This window comes from Setaria viridis, chromosome 9, assembly GCF_005286985.2.
Source record: "Setaria viridis chromosome 9, Setaria_viridis_v4.0, whole genome shotgun sequence".
NCBI classification, from domain to species: Eukaryota; Viridiplantae; Streptophyta; class Magnoliopsida; order Poales; family Poaceae; genus Setaria; species Setaria viridis.
Window position 1 is genome coordinate 54,878,655 of NC_048271.2, and position 13,114 is coordinate 54,891,768.

General features: G+C 45.6%; 3 protein-coding genes and 1 non-coding gene across 5 annotated transcripts; 2 read left to right on the forward strand and 2 right to left on the reverse strand.

Moving 5' to 3' along the window:
- Positions 1 to 30: 30 nt before the first annotated feature.
- LOC117837540 (K(+) efflux antiporter 5) lies at positions 31 to 6,989 on the forward strand. Of its 2 annotated transcripts, none has more exons than XM_034717208.2 (20): positions 31 to 441; positions 699 to 742; positions 1,596 to 1,660; positions 1,759 to 1,843; positions 1,947 to 2,008; positions 2,123 to 2,198; positions 2,273 to 2,347; positions 2,669 to 2,740; positions 2,861 to 2,944; positions 3,053 to 3,121; positions 3,295 to 3,372; positions 3,781 to 3,869; positions 3,981 to 4,077; positions 4,677 to 4,730; positions 5,192 to 5,287; positions 5,531 to 5,719; positions 5,803 to 5,880; positions 5,998 to 6,042; positions 6,116 to 6,211; positions 6,511 to 6,989. In XM_034717208.2, the coding sequence occupies exons 1-20, from the start codon at positions 204 to 206 to the stop codon at positions 6,562 to 6,564; spliced, it is 1,746 nt and encodes a 581-aa protein (XP_034573099.1). In that variant the 5' UTR covers positions 31 to 203; the 3' UTR covers positions 6,565 to 6,989. The 2 variants fall into 2 exon arrangements, with proteins under 2 accessions (XP_034573099.1, XP_034573100.1); XM_034717209.2 differs by having other exon boundaries at positions 35 to 441; positions 6,523 to 6,989.
- A 583-nt stretch (positions 6,990 to 7,572) lies between these two features.
- Positions 7,573 to 7,646, forward strand: TRNAN-GUU (transfer RNA asparagine (anticodon GUU)). Its single transcript has one exon. It is a non-coding gene; the product is annotated as a tRNA-Asn (tRNA).
- A 166-nt stretch (positions 7,647 to 7,812) lies between these two features.
- On the reverse strand, positions 7,813 to 9,292 carry LOC140221253 (uncharacterized). Its single transcript, XM_072290571.1, has 2 exons — positions 8,455 to 9,292; positions 7,813 to 8,086 (listed from the first exon to the last, which is right to left on the reverse strand). The coding sequence occupies exons 1-2, from the start codon at positions 9,133 to 9,135 to the stop codon at positions 8,051 to 8,053; spliced, it is 717 nt and encodes a 238-aa protein (XP_072146672.1). The 5' UTR covers positions 9,136 to 9,292; the 3' UTR covers positions 7,813 to 8,050.
- A 145-nt stretch (positions 9,293 to 9,437) lies between these two features.
- LOC117837539 (uncharacterized) lies at positions 9,438 to 12,649 on the reverse strand. Its single transcript, XM_034717207.2, has 2 exons — positions 11,214 to 12,649; positions 9,438 to 11,123 (listed from the first exon to the last, which is right to left on the reverse strand). Exons 1-2 carry the CDS (start codon positions 12,398 to 12,400, stop codon positions 9,623 to 9,625), a joined length of 2,688 nt encoding a protein of 895 aa, XP_034573098.1. The 5' UTR covers positions 12,401 to 12,649; the 3' UTR covers positions 9,438 to 9,622.
- Between the last annotated feature and the right edge of the window lie 465 nt (positions 12,650 to 13,114).

The following is a 13,114-nucleotide window of genomic DNA, read 5'->3' on the forward strand; positions in this document are numbered from 1 at the left end:
TGAGTCGCCTCGTGCTCGCGATCGGACGACGACTCCCTCCATCCACCACCACAACGCAGCACGCCAACCCATCTCCCCGCGCCCGCGGCAAAATAAAATCCCCGACCCCGACGCGCCACCCGCAAATCTCGCTGCCTCTCCCTCCGTCTCCCGCCGCCGCCGCCTCGGCCGCTAGCTCGCCCGCTCGCGCGCCGCCCGATCCGATGGCAACCGCCGCCGCGGGGCCGTCGCCTCGCCGGCGGCTCGCCGCGGCGGTCGTCGCGGTCGCGCTCGCCCTGGCCCTCGCTCCGGCGGCCGCGAGGCCCGACAAGGAGATGCGGGAGAAGTTCTACGGGACGCTCGTCACCAACGGCACGCACAACGCCTCCGGGGATGGCAGCATCGCCGAGATGTTCGGCCGCGTGCTCGACAAGGAGTTCGCCGACAGCGACACGCCCGACGGTACGCATCTGGATCTGCACTGGCTCCCGCTCAGGAGGCATTTGGGTTTTTAGGGGAGATTGCAGTACGAGTTGAGTTGAACGGCAATGAGTCGTCCACGAATTTCTTACGATTTTGGGCTTCAGTTTTTACTGTACTGTGTTACGTCCTCTGCTCCCGGGTGCGATGAATGCGGACTATATTAGCTACAACATTACGTCCCGCACTTTGTTTGCAACTTTGAATGATGGTTTCTTCTTCTGTCCATCCTTTTGCAGCTCCTGACAAGAGTAACTTCAACAACAGCGTATCTGATCATCAAGTAGGTGTGACTTTCCTCTAGCATGCACGCTGTGTATTCTTCTCTGATAATGTTTTCCGTAACTTCTGTATAACATTAACATCTAGTAGATAGCTTCCTTTTGAAAAGTGCACAAGTGGTGAAGGGACCTTTCGTGCATCTACTATTGCCTTAGATTGTCACCTACAAGAACTGGTAATGGGTAATTTTAGTGAATAAATATGGCATGGTATTTTGGGAAAGCTGAGTCGATAGTTTCCTATGCAGCTGCATAATTAGAGCCTTCTCGGTAAATCAGTGATTCAATGACAAAAGTAAAGTGAAATGCCTCAGCAACCTGCTGAGCTTCGTGGGACAGTGAACTGAAATAAAAGAGAAGAGCTTCATTTAGAAAATATTTCTTTCTATAAGCTTACATGTACATAACTGATGCTCTTGCTAATCACAAGATTTTTAGCTCATCTTATCAAGATAGTTCAATGGCACTTGTTCCTTCTTTTTGTATGGATGCAGATGTCAAATTAGTTAAAACTGTGAAGTTGTGTTTTCCATGCTTATCGAACTCTATATATTGTAACTTTGTTGTTCTGCTGAAGTAACTTCTTGTATGTGAATTTTTCACCTATCTGAAGTAATATCATTTGGGTATATCTTTGCCTCTTGTGTTGTGTTGAAATTACTATATCTCATGATCAAGTTACTCTAAATATTTAACTTTGGCGTTGCAAGGACTGAAACTACCATGTATCTTCTCTTTTTAAAAGAAAATGGACATAAAAAGTTATAAAACATTATTTTTTGGCTGCTAGATTTTTGCTTTCGATGCAGTTTGTTAGATAAACAAAAAAAAAAGTAAATTTCCTTTTTTGCTCAGGCTGTTCTGGAGACAGTAGCTGTCATTACACATGACAAGAAGAAGAACGATTCACAGAACACAAAGTATGGCCAGAATTTGAACAATATCAGCTGTCAAAATTGCTATTTCTGTAGCACCCTTCCATATCAAGTTTCTGACTTATGCAGCGGTTCTTGTGCAGTTCCCCAAAACCTTTCCAAATAGGTGACATGTTCGGAGGTCAGGACGAGACATCTGATGACTTGGAAACTGTGATAGATAAAGAGGTGTGCAAATTCACTTAACAACTCGTGTATATTTTTGAAATTCTTACGAAACATCTTGTCATTGGTTTGGTTATTGCTAAACGAACGCATTAACTTTGTGTAGGATAATGTTTTTGTGATGTCGAATCGTAAAACAAAGTATCCAACACTTCAATTAGATTTAAGGTCAGCTGCTTTTCCCCCACCACTCCATCCCTACCCCACATACCTTCACCTGTACATGGCATATTTAATCTGCTAAGGCCCGATAACCTGTTATATGCAATTTTTCAATTGCAGATTGATTAAAGATCTGGTGGTTATAATCGTTTCGGCTACCGGTGGCGGTATCATATTCTCTTGTATGGGGCAGCCGGTCAGTAATTCTGAGATATTAATGTACGAAACTGCATCCATCCTCAGTAGGCATGATTTATGTTATTCTTCCAGGTTATTGTTGGCTACCTACTTGCTGGTTCTCTAGTTGGTCCTGGTGGTTTGAACTTTATCAGTGAAATGGTGCAGGTAACATGATCATTGACAGCTCACGAATTGCACTTGTCCTTTTTTCTTACCTTTCTCCCTATGATCAAACTTCATTTTTCTACAGTTTCATTTAAGCAATTTTTCTATTAATATGCCCACCAAAGGTTCATATAAACATTTGAAAGAACATATTTTATGTATGCAAGGCTCATAATTAGTTTAATCTAAAAGAAGCATGGTCCAAACTTTTTCTCTCTCTTAAATCATATACTCACCAGAAGATTAGTTCCATTTGGTCTCCTATGCTATGTATTTAATTGAAGTTGCATACTTGATCAGAGTAATTGTGTTCAACTACAGGTGGAGACTTTTGCTCAGTTTGGTGTAGTGTTTCTTCTTTTCGCTCTTGGTCTCGAGTTTTCACTGACTAAGGTACTCAAAACAAAAAAAATCTATGGGTATTATCTTCAGTCTAATATTTCTCTTCCCAAAGTATTTTTGACAAATATACATGTCAAGTGGTTTCCTTACTGTATCCGTCATTTCTATCAGTTGAAAGTGGTTGGTCCTGTTGCTGTACTTGGTGGTCTGCTTCAGATTGCGTTGTTCATGTTCTTGTGTGGCCTCACTGCGGCGGTATATGCACCTATCAATCTGTAAATTGCTTTTGCTGTTTCTTCAACGTATGTTGCACTGTAATAGAAACCCTGCTCACCTAAAAGTATTTTTTTGTAACTTATCCAGTTGTGTGGTGCTAAGTCATCTGAAGGAGTGTTTGTTGGTGCCTTCTTGTCTATGTCATCTACTGCAGTGGTAAGTATGTTTTTTAATGTGCTGTCATTGGGATGGGCATTTGCTGGAGATCAGAATTAGTCTGCATTTTGGGCATGTTCCAGTTATAGAATAGTCTTGCAAATTGTCGTTCACATATTAGTTAAGGATTATTTTGACTTGTGAGGATCTTTGATCTGTTACCATTCTTCCAGGTTTCCAAGTTTTTAGTGGAAAAAGGCAGCACAAACACACTTCATGGTCAAGTGACAATTGGAACACTTATACTTCAGGTGAAGACTCCCATCCAATTCTTTCATACATTTTCTATTCTGTGGTTATGATCCGGAAAAAAGGCTATAAAATTGGAAAACTATAAATTTGTTTAAGAAACAGGTAGTCGTAATCTTTAACTCAGCAATAGGGTAAACCTCCCACTTTTTTTGGATATTAGATTGTTTTATCTATCATGTTATAGAGCTTAAAGAAAAACACATGGAGGGCAAACATGTTAAAACATATTTATCAACATTTAAGACATGTCCAAGTTAACATTGGCTTATAGTATTTAAGTGGTGAAAGAAATGGTGCTTAATATTTCTTGTTGAGCTCCCTTGATGGAAAACAGGTTGTGCAGGCTAGTTGGTATAACTGCTCTCGGTTAGGATTCAGTGACAACAGTTGTGTTTCCTTTACTCCAGGATTGTGCAGTTGGCCTACTGTTTGCTCTCCTTCCTGTTCTTGGAGGTGCTAGTGGCATTTTTGGAGGAGTGATGTCAATGGCAAAACTGTAAGAATATTATGGGGATATATATTTACAAAAATCTAAATTTCCATGCCACAAAAATTTGTCTTAGAACCTTTTTATGTCTTGATTAACGTCAAATGTTTGCATGTGCAGGTTGCTTGTGCTGTCCATATTTATAGCTGTTACATATATGATGACATGGTCAATTGTTCCTCGATTCTTAAAACTGATGATTCAGTTATCTTCACAGGTTAGGCCAATTGGACTGTTCCTCTTTCTTTTTCTGGCTTTGATTTTGGCTTTTCTTTGCACAGATCCTTACTGATGCTTCTGACAGCTTGGTGCTGCATCTCTTTTTTACTCATTTCTTAAGTGTGTGTGGACGAGGCAGAGTGGGTGTGTTTTCTTTTTCTTTTTTTGCTCATTTATTAAGTGCGTGTGTACACAAGGCAGGGTTGGTGTCTTTTCTTTATTTTCATTCTTTCTCTTGTAACAGAAGAGGTTACTACAGATAATATTTTGCAAAAATCACTTTGACCCCAAAAACGAGCATCCTTGATATGCTCAGCAAAACTTGGTTTTCTGTTTTATCAAAATCGAGAGAAAAACTTGGGTAAACATAATATATGTTCTTTACTGTTGGCGAGCGCGTCTTGAATATGCGAAGCGTAAACTGAATGTCTTTTGAATTTTATTCCATTATTTTACAAATGAGACAAATCGGGAGACTATTTCTCCAAAATACATGTTCAGATGATGATAAGATATAATTAATATTTTTTTGGCGAACATTTTCTGATGTACCTGCCTTTTTCCCCTCACTTCCTAATTTTTTAAATATATATGCAGACAAATGAACTCTACCAGTTGGCCTCCGTTGCTTTCTGCTTGCTGCTAGCCTGGGTAACTTTTTTTTTTTGTTTCAATTTTTAAATCATATTCTGTTCTTGGCTTGCCTGTGCACTGGTATATAGTGTTTTCACTAAGCATTATAGATGCCCATGGTTTCTTTACTTCGAGTATCAACTATTCTCATGTTGGTGTTGCAACTTAGGTAGTTTTTCATATTTGGCATTAAGACAACTGAACGTGGGAATTGTATAATAAACCCAGCATCGTGACAGCAAATAATTAGTTTCATTGTTTTCCTGTATGAACAAATTGATTCATTGTGCATGATAAAGCAAATTGATTTGTTATGCCAGTTTATGGTGAGTCAGACATGAGAGGGGTATCTGCTAGTATAATGCATTTGTTTTCTTTCTTTTTCTCTCTCTTGATCTATTTCCAAGTTCCATATACATCCATGTAACTACAACATTGTTTATGTTGATAGACTGATGTTATGCCTTTGTATTTGCCAGTGCAGTGATTATTTCGGATTGAGTCTTGAACTGGGGTCATTTCTTGCTGGCGTTATGATATCCACCACAGATTTTGCTCATCATACTTTGGAACAGGTGCTATTCTGCATTCAGTTTACCTTGTACTTTTGTACAACTATCTAAATTTATTGTCAATGAAACTGTTTACATTTCTCTTTTTTCTTCATCAATTTAACATTTAAGAGTTAGACCGCTTTGGAAGGAGTTCGCTTATCATTATCTATTTGCTTAATCTAAACTTATCTAAGTTAAACACGCTTTAATAATTGATTTGGAAGTTTCATTATAGTAGCTGAACTATTTTTTTTCCATTTTAAGGTGGAAGCCATTCGCAATTTGTTTGCAGCACTCTTCCTTGCAAGCATTGGAATGCTCATACATGTTAAGTTCTTGTGGAATCATGTTGACATATTACTTGCAGCTGTTATACTGGTTATAATAGTAAAGAGTATAGTCGTAACTGTTGTCGTAAAGGCATTTGGATACAGCATCAGAACAGCTTTCGTTGTAAGTATCTGTCCCTTAATTCTCCATCAGTAGCTCTGCAATCTTGAAATGTATTCTAACTCTTCCTTTCTTGTCTGACCAAGGTTGGGCTATCCTTAGCTCAGATAGGAGAGTTTGCTTTTGTGCTTTTGAGCCGTGCCTCACATCTTCATCTTGTTGGGGTGGATTACTCTCCTTCCATTTCATGTGTTTCAAACATACTTTCATATTTAGAACAAACTCCAGATTGTCACACATGTATGATGAAAACTTATAACCTTATTATTATTATTTTGCAGGGGAAAATGTATCTGCTATTACTGGGAACAACTGCCCTTAGCTTGGTAATTACCTTGTGTCTGAGTTATGGTCCTTAGCTGGTAGGTATACGTTTCTCAGTGTATTTTGTTGTTGCAGGTAACAACTCCTCTCATTTTCAAACTAATTCCTGTGGTAATGCACCTTGGCATCCTTATGCGTTGGTTCCCCACGGAAAATAGTGTGCAAAATGAGGTATGCTTTGTCTTCTTTGCTGATTTTGCCCACTTGTATCAGAAGCTTGACTTAATTAATCAACGTTGGTGGTTGTAGTAGTAAAAGCATGTGTTCAAATTCCATTATCTAGAATCTAGATAGGGTTAGGTTTTGAAGAAATGTTCAAGATAAACTAGTACCTGATTTTTCACATTTGCATCTATTGGTTTGTGCATGAATTGAAGTACCTTGTAAGCTGGTCCGGCCCTTCCTTTTCCATGTGTCTACTTAGTCTTATATTCATATTATTTTCACTTCCCTATCTGATCATATTTCAGCTTCCTTTACAGGAGAAAGCCGTTATGCTTGAAGCCCACAACCGATCGCTCTAACATTTTGCATAGCTAAGACAATTCTTTCAACTGACGGTGATTTATTTGTGCGTTGACTCTCTGCACATGCCGTGGTAACATTGGAGGAACAGTTACACCAATCCCTTTTGTGGCGATCTGGGAACACGAAGCGATGGCCAAAATTAACAGCTTGGCCACCCGTGGAGCTTCCGTATAGCATTCTTTTGGTTGGAATTTTGGGTTGTACATACTGTATATGTTGTCAAGGTAGCATACACGGGCGTTTGTCCATACGAGTAAGGCGCTGATGGGGGCCTTGGTTTTGTATCATTCTTGCCACCTCAATTTAGGAAGCTACTAGATAGGGATTTTGGTACCCTGTGCTCAAATGTACTACTCTTTTTTTGTAAGAAGATTATGGAAAAGCTGTATTTTTGTAGTATGTATTGCTCTGTTCTTGTCAATTGTCGTGAACACATCCATTCCATCCATCAAGTTGATCATGGCACTGTAACTTGGAACGCGTATGTTAACTTTGCTGGTACTGCCATTCGTGTGTCGAACTGGAGGACAGCTTGTATTGTTGTAGGCATCGTCCTTTGGCGCGTACCGGTTGTCGTATCCATGGGACAATCCCTGGAGGGGTTGTTGCGATGACTTTGGCTGTATGGTATCTGATGCTGGCTCGTGATCCAAAGTGGGTGCGGCTATTAAACCAGCACGATCTAGCTGGAGGAGAACTGGCCTGAGGTAACGGCATTTGACGCTTTGTGCTGTGGTTGCTTCAGCGAGGGGATCTGCACTGCTGCCGGACGCACATGCGCAGCGCGCGTGCCTGGCCTTTTTTCTGCTGCGAGCTGTTGCCCAGGCAGCTTTGGCCATGGTGGCATGGTGCGCTCAAGAATCTAGACATGCGACAGCGACGCAGCACGATCTCGAATTCTTCCACAAAGGTAACAAGTTTGTTCGGTAGTCAGGATGGAATCCAGTTTCAAAAGAAGTCGGTTATATCTATATTAAATAAGAATACGTGGCCCTATGACAAAAGCTGGAATAGCTCAGTTGGTTAGAGCGTATGGCTGTTAACCATAAGGTCGGAGGTTCGAGCCCTCCTTCTAGCGATTTTACGTTTTTTTCAACGTTTCTGCCTGATTTGTTTTTTTTTTTTTTGTAAATTTCACCGAAGTCCCCTGAGTTCATCCGTAAATTCCAGTACATATTCTTTGAACTGCCATTACGAAGTTCACTAGTTTCACATTCAATATCCGCTACGAAAGAGTGCTAAGATGGACAAGCAATGGAACAATTCTTAAAAATTTGCAGTACCAAAGAAAATTCAGTGTTTCTCTTGAACACCGTTCACAAAAAGGAGACCAAGATTTTCACGAGACGACAGTACAACACAAGTCACCGGACAGCTAGCCTTTCTACCCTCGAACGCACCACTTTGCCATGCCTCCTCCATAATGGTCTCACGTGCACTCTGTACCGTTTGGCCATGTGCAGCAACCCCGGAGCCGTGCGGCTAAGAACACACGATTAAAACCTTCTTGATGAGCTCCTGAAACACCAGACAGAGCAAGACCATGGACAAACCACTGTCATCAACGGGAGCAGTTGTGGTGTCTGCATCATTATATATATAAAAAAGATCGCCATGCCAATCAGGAGAAGCATCCGTGGGTTGCCTGTTGTTGCCTCAACGGCAACGCAGATGCAAATGGTCCCATACTAATCCCATGCCCATAACGATATATTAGTTTGTCTGAATATGCAGCAGTGATGTAACACTTTTGTAATTTTTCTAACTGATTAATGCTAACCAACTTTACAGGTTCGCAAGCTTGTTTCTGATTACTAAATGGAAGGTGTTTAAGGTTTGCTGGCACAGATATAAACAAAGCTGAATGTGAAGTGTAGAGAGCATACCACGGAGGAGAGGCTCTTCTTCCCGACATCAACTGGCAATCCTTGTCCGCACCTCAGTCTCCGGCTGAGCACCATAAGCTCCTCCAGCGTCGTCACCGCGCTCCTCGGAGGGCTCCACGGATTGCTCAGCTGATCCTCGTCGTTGGCCACCTCCCAGCTCTTCTCCGAAGGTGCCCGGGGAAACTGAAACTCCTGGTCCTGGGCTGAAGTATCACCACTGGAGTGGCTGTAATCTTCTGACTCTGAAAACGAGAACCAAGCGTCACGACGGCCGGAGGAGCCATCAACCCATGCTGCTGCTGCAGCACCAGAAGCGTCGTTGTTGTCTGGAAAACCAAATGCTTCCAGATCAAAACCAAGCGAGTATTCCTCCTCGCTCTCGACCGCAAAAGGGTTCAGTGAGCGGGAAGATGCTACAAAGCCACCATGATCAGGCAGCACGTGGAAGGGAGATGCTTCTTGTATAGGCTTCCCAGGCTTTTCTTCCCACTGGAATGGCACGCTCACAACAAGCTTTGTCGGGGTCGGGGATGGGCATGCAGACTCTGATGCCACTGGCTTGGAAATGACCCAGTCCCTTTTGGGCGCGCCAGGTTTCACCTCCCAGAGAAATGGGACTGAAATCTGCTGCTTCACCCGTTCCCGAGGGTTGAATTCAGGCAGTTCAAGCTCTCCATCCATTGTGAGGTATTTGGTTTGGAGATGAAATTTGTGTTGTGTTGTTGCAGATCTTGCCTGCCCTGCTGATATATGTAGGAGAGAACTTGTGGGTTAGATGAGCCGCTCCTGCATCACAGTGCTCTTGTTCAACTGTTCCTTTGCTATACCTGCAAGCTAGAAATACAATTGGACAGTACCAACTCCTCTTTAGCTCTGACCATGAAGGGGGGAAAAAAAGAAGTCATCAGATCTCAGCAACTGCTCTTGCATTTGCATTTTTCCATGGTTAGAAAGAGGGCTACAGGGCCTTAAAACCACAAGGATGAAACCATAAACAGGGATTTGATAATTAGACCAAAATAATCGCTTATTCAGCAACAAATCTAAATACAATTTACAAATGATCTGGGCCACAGTAAAGAATAAAAAAAGAATGCGATCTTCATCTGTTGAAAAATCATAAACACCTTTCCTGTTACCACCTCTGCCATGTTTTGACAGCAGAAGATCAAGAACTAGTTCTAATGGACTCCAAGTACTGTACCACCTCTGCCATGCTAGGTCGGCTTGAAGGTGTGTTGGAAGTGCACACTAAACCCAACTTGAGCACCTGAACAAATTCGGCTTCAACAAATCCCCTCAGGCTTCGATCAAAGCAGTCTGATGTAGTTCCATCCTCCAATATCTCCCTAACATAATCACGCAGAACCACTGCTGTAGCCACTCCAGGGCTGTCTACTGGTTTCCTCCCTGTCACAATCTCAAGTAAAACCACCCCAAAGCTAAATACATCACTCTTATCACTATATCTCAAACTCGGAGATGCTAGCTCCGGTGCAATATACCCAATGGCGGTGTGAATTCTACTCAACTCAATGCTTCCTAGAATTGGCAATAGCTTCCCCAATCCATAATCAGCCAGCTTAGCTTCATATTTCCCATCTAACATAATGTTGGAGGACTTGATGTTGAGATGCAGGATCTGTGGCCGGCAGTCATGGTGAAGGTAAGAAAGTGCTCGTGCCGCTCCAAGTGCAATGTTAAACCTCCTTTCCCAAAACAGCTCACCTCCACCACCTCTGCTGCTGCTCTCGGAGAAAGCATAAGGGCGGTTCCCATGGAGATGATCATACAAGCTCCCGTTGGCCATAAATTCGGACAGAAGCAACTGCATTGTGGATGACCAGTAGTAACCCTGGAAAGCAACCAAATTGGGGTGGCTGAGGTTACCGAGCTGGCTCATCTCATGCTCAAACTCATCCTGGCCTCTGACCCTCCCCAGGGTCTCCAATTTCTTCACAGCAATGGATAGGCCGTTTTCAAAAGTGGCTTTGTACACCGTACCGATTGACCCACCACCAATGAGACAATCTTTATCAAGGAGTGCCTTAGTTCCGGTTTCCCAATCTTCATATCTTGAAGGCAAGCTCTTGCTGAAAAGCACCAACTTTCCGATGATTGCATTTGAGCCTGGTGATGCAATTGGGTCGCTCTCAGAAACCAGAACCTCTTCCTCTTCCTTACTGTCCTCCACATCTCTAGTCTTGCGTGTATAAGCCTTGATGTTCAAGGCACAAACAATGCATATCCCGATAAGTATGAGGGCTGCAGCAACAATGGCAATTATGATAGGCACCCCCAATCGTTTCCGGTGCCCCTGGTCCTGCCCCCCGCAGAGATTGTTCAATGGAGGGCCGCATAGTAACGAGTTGTTCATGAATGCAGTGAAATCAAACTTCTGCAAGACCGGCACGAAAGGGATCATGCCAGACAGGTTGTTGAAGGACACATTAAAATGCGAAAGGTTAGAGAGGTTTCCAAGCTCTTGAGGGATTGGCCCAGTCAGTCGATTCTCAGAGAGGTCTAGGAGAACAAGGTTTGTGAGCTGCCCAAGTGTCACGGGAATGCCCCCATCAAGCTGGTTCCTGTGGAGGTCAAGCATCTTGAGGTAAGTTAAGTTGTCGAGTGTGCCTGGGATCGCTCCTTGAAGTTTGTTGCCAGAAAGATTCCTGTGTTGATTTAATTTAGCTAGTCAGTACATGGAAACATTGTACCACACGCGAATTGCAGTAATGCAAGTATACTGAACAAACACTTACAGCTCAAGCAAGAATTTGCACTGGCTGAGGGACCCTGGAACCTCTCCTGTGAGATTAAGGCCTGCGAGGTCGAGTGTGACAAGCATCTCGATCCCACCAAGCTCAGCTGGGATTGAACCGGAGATGTCGGCATTGCCCGCGAGCCGGAGCACGGAGAGTGAGCGCAATGTCCCAATCACAGGTGGAACGACTCCAGCAAGAGCATTCGCCCCCAAATCCAAAACCCTGAGGTTGCGGCAATTGACCACGCTCTCGGGCACCGGCCCCGTGAGCCGGTTGCCGGACGCGTCCAAGTAAGAGAATTTGCTGCCGCAAGTTGTAATGCTGGGAATTTCGCCGTCGAAGTCGTTGGAGGAGACGTTGAAGTAGGTGATGTTTACCGTGCCGAGGAGGGCAAATGGCGCAGCTCCGGAGAAGCGGTTGCTCCCGACGTCGAAGAGGTCAATGCTGCTGCAGGAGGCGACCTTGCCGGCTAAATCGCCGTAGAGAGAGTTGCTTCGGACGGAGATGTAGTTCATCTCCGGCGGCGCGCAGACTCGGTCCGGGAACTCGCCGGAGAGGCGGTTGTAGGAGAAGTCGAACCCGGCGAGGCGCGGGCAGTTGGCAATGCCCGGCGGGACGGGGCCGGTGAGGTCGTTGTGCGCGAGGGAGACGTAGCGGAGGCGGAGGCATGGGTTGAAGAGTGCGGGTGGGATCCCGCCGGCGAAGGCGTTGTAGGAGAGGTCGAGGAGGCGGAGCAAGGGGAAGGTGCCGAGGAACGGCGGGATCTCGCCGCCCAGCGCGTTCCGGCTGAGGTTGAGCTTGCGGAGCGTGGGCGCGAGCGCGCGGAAGCTGGGCGGGACGCCGCCGGTGAGGGCGTTGCCGAAGAGCGAGATGGACTCGAGCGCGGGGAGGCGCGCGAGGGAGGGGGAGAGCGCGCCCGCGAGGCCCGCGCCGTGGATGCGCAGCCGCTGCACGGGGCCGGAGGCCCCGCCGCAGGTGACCCCCACGAAGTCGCAGGGGTTCCCTGACGGCGTCCACGTCTCGAGCACCCCGCGCGGGTCGGCGGTGATGGCGGCCTTGAAGTCCAGCAGTACCCGCCGCTCGACGTCCGTGGCGGCGCCGGCCCAATGCGGCGGCAGCAGCAGCAGGAGGACGGCCAGGAGAACCGGCGCCGCCGCCGCCGCGGCGCGGGAGGAGCGCGTCATCGCGACAGGCCGCGCTGTGCCACCGCACGCAGCAGCCGCAGCAGCATTAGCACCACCACGCCGCCAGCACCACCACCCCACTCGGCCGCGGTGGCCGCTGGTAGTAGTTTAAGCGGCCGTTAACTGCCAGCCACGGCGCCGAGTAAAGGAGTGAGCGAGTAGGTGGCGGTGGGTGGCGTGCGTTATGGTGTGCGGGACGGGCGGGTACCACGCCAAGCGAGCGGCCGCCCCCGCGTGACACGCTCCCTCCCTACTGGCCTCCTCATCTGGTTTCCATTTCGTGTCGCGCTCGGCTGCTGCCTTGACCTTGTCACGTACGTTCGGGAGTCGGGTGGCCGTAGGCCGTAGCGGCGGCGTTTACACGTGAAATCTAGGCGAGGGAGACGGGGCTTGGCTTCCTGGGGGTCAGCGGGGGGAGGTAGACGGAATGATGCTGCGGGAAAGGGGAGGGCGTGGCTTTCCGGGTTGGGTTGCCACCCAGCCTGCCGCGGCGTGAATGTTTAGGAGTCGCGAGGGTTCAACGAGTATTAAATGCTATGCCACATCATCAATTTTATCGACTTAGGTCTAGTTTGATTTCCTTTGCTTATTTTTAGCACCCGTCACATTCGATGTGATACGTGCTAAAAATAATCAAAAGTAACCAAACAGGACCTTAGCAACTTAGTTATAAGAAGAGAGAAGAGGTGAGTTTTGTCCCCATAAAACTCACCT

Bases quoted from the DNA above. Each gene is read 5' to 3' on its own strand.
- LOC117837540 (XM_034717208.2), top strand. From the start codon at position 204: ATGGCAACCGCCGCCGCGGGGCCGTCGCCTCGCCGGCGGCTCGCCGCG. The intron at 2,199-2,272 runs GTCAGTAATTCT...TTATTCTTCCAG, and splicing joins TCTCTTGTATGGGGCAGCCG to GTTATTGTTGGCTACCTACT. The intron at 4,731-5,191 runs GTAACTTTTTTT...TGTATTTGCCAG, and splicing joins TCTGCTTGCTGCTAGCCTGG to TGCAGTGATTATTTCGGATT.
- LOC140221253 (XM_072290571.1), bottom strand. From the start codon at position 9,135: ATGGATGGAGAGCTTGAACTGCCTGAATTCAACCCTCGGGAACGGGTG. The intron at 8,087-8,454 runs GTATGCTCTCTA...CTGGTGTTTCAG, and splicing joins AGAAGAGCCTCTCCTCCGTG to GAGCTCATCAAGAAGGTTTT.
- LOC117837539 (XM_034717207.2), bottom strand. From the start codon at position 12,400: ATGACGCGCTCCTCCCGCGCCGCGGCGGCGGCGGCGCCGGTTCTCCTG. The intron at 11,124-11,213 runs GTAAGTGTTTGT...AAATCAACACAG, and splicing joins TGCAAATTCTTGCTTGAGCT to GAATCTTTCTGGCAACAAAC.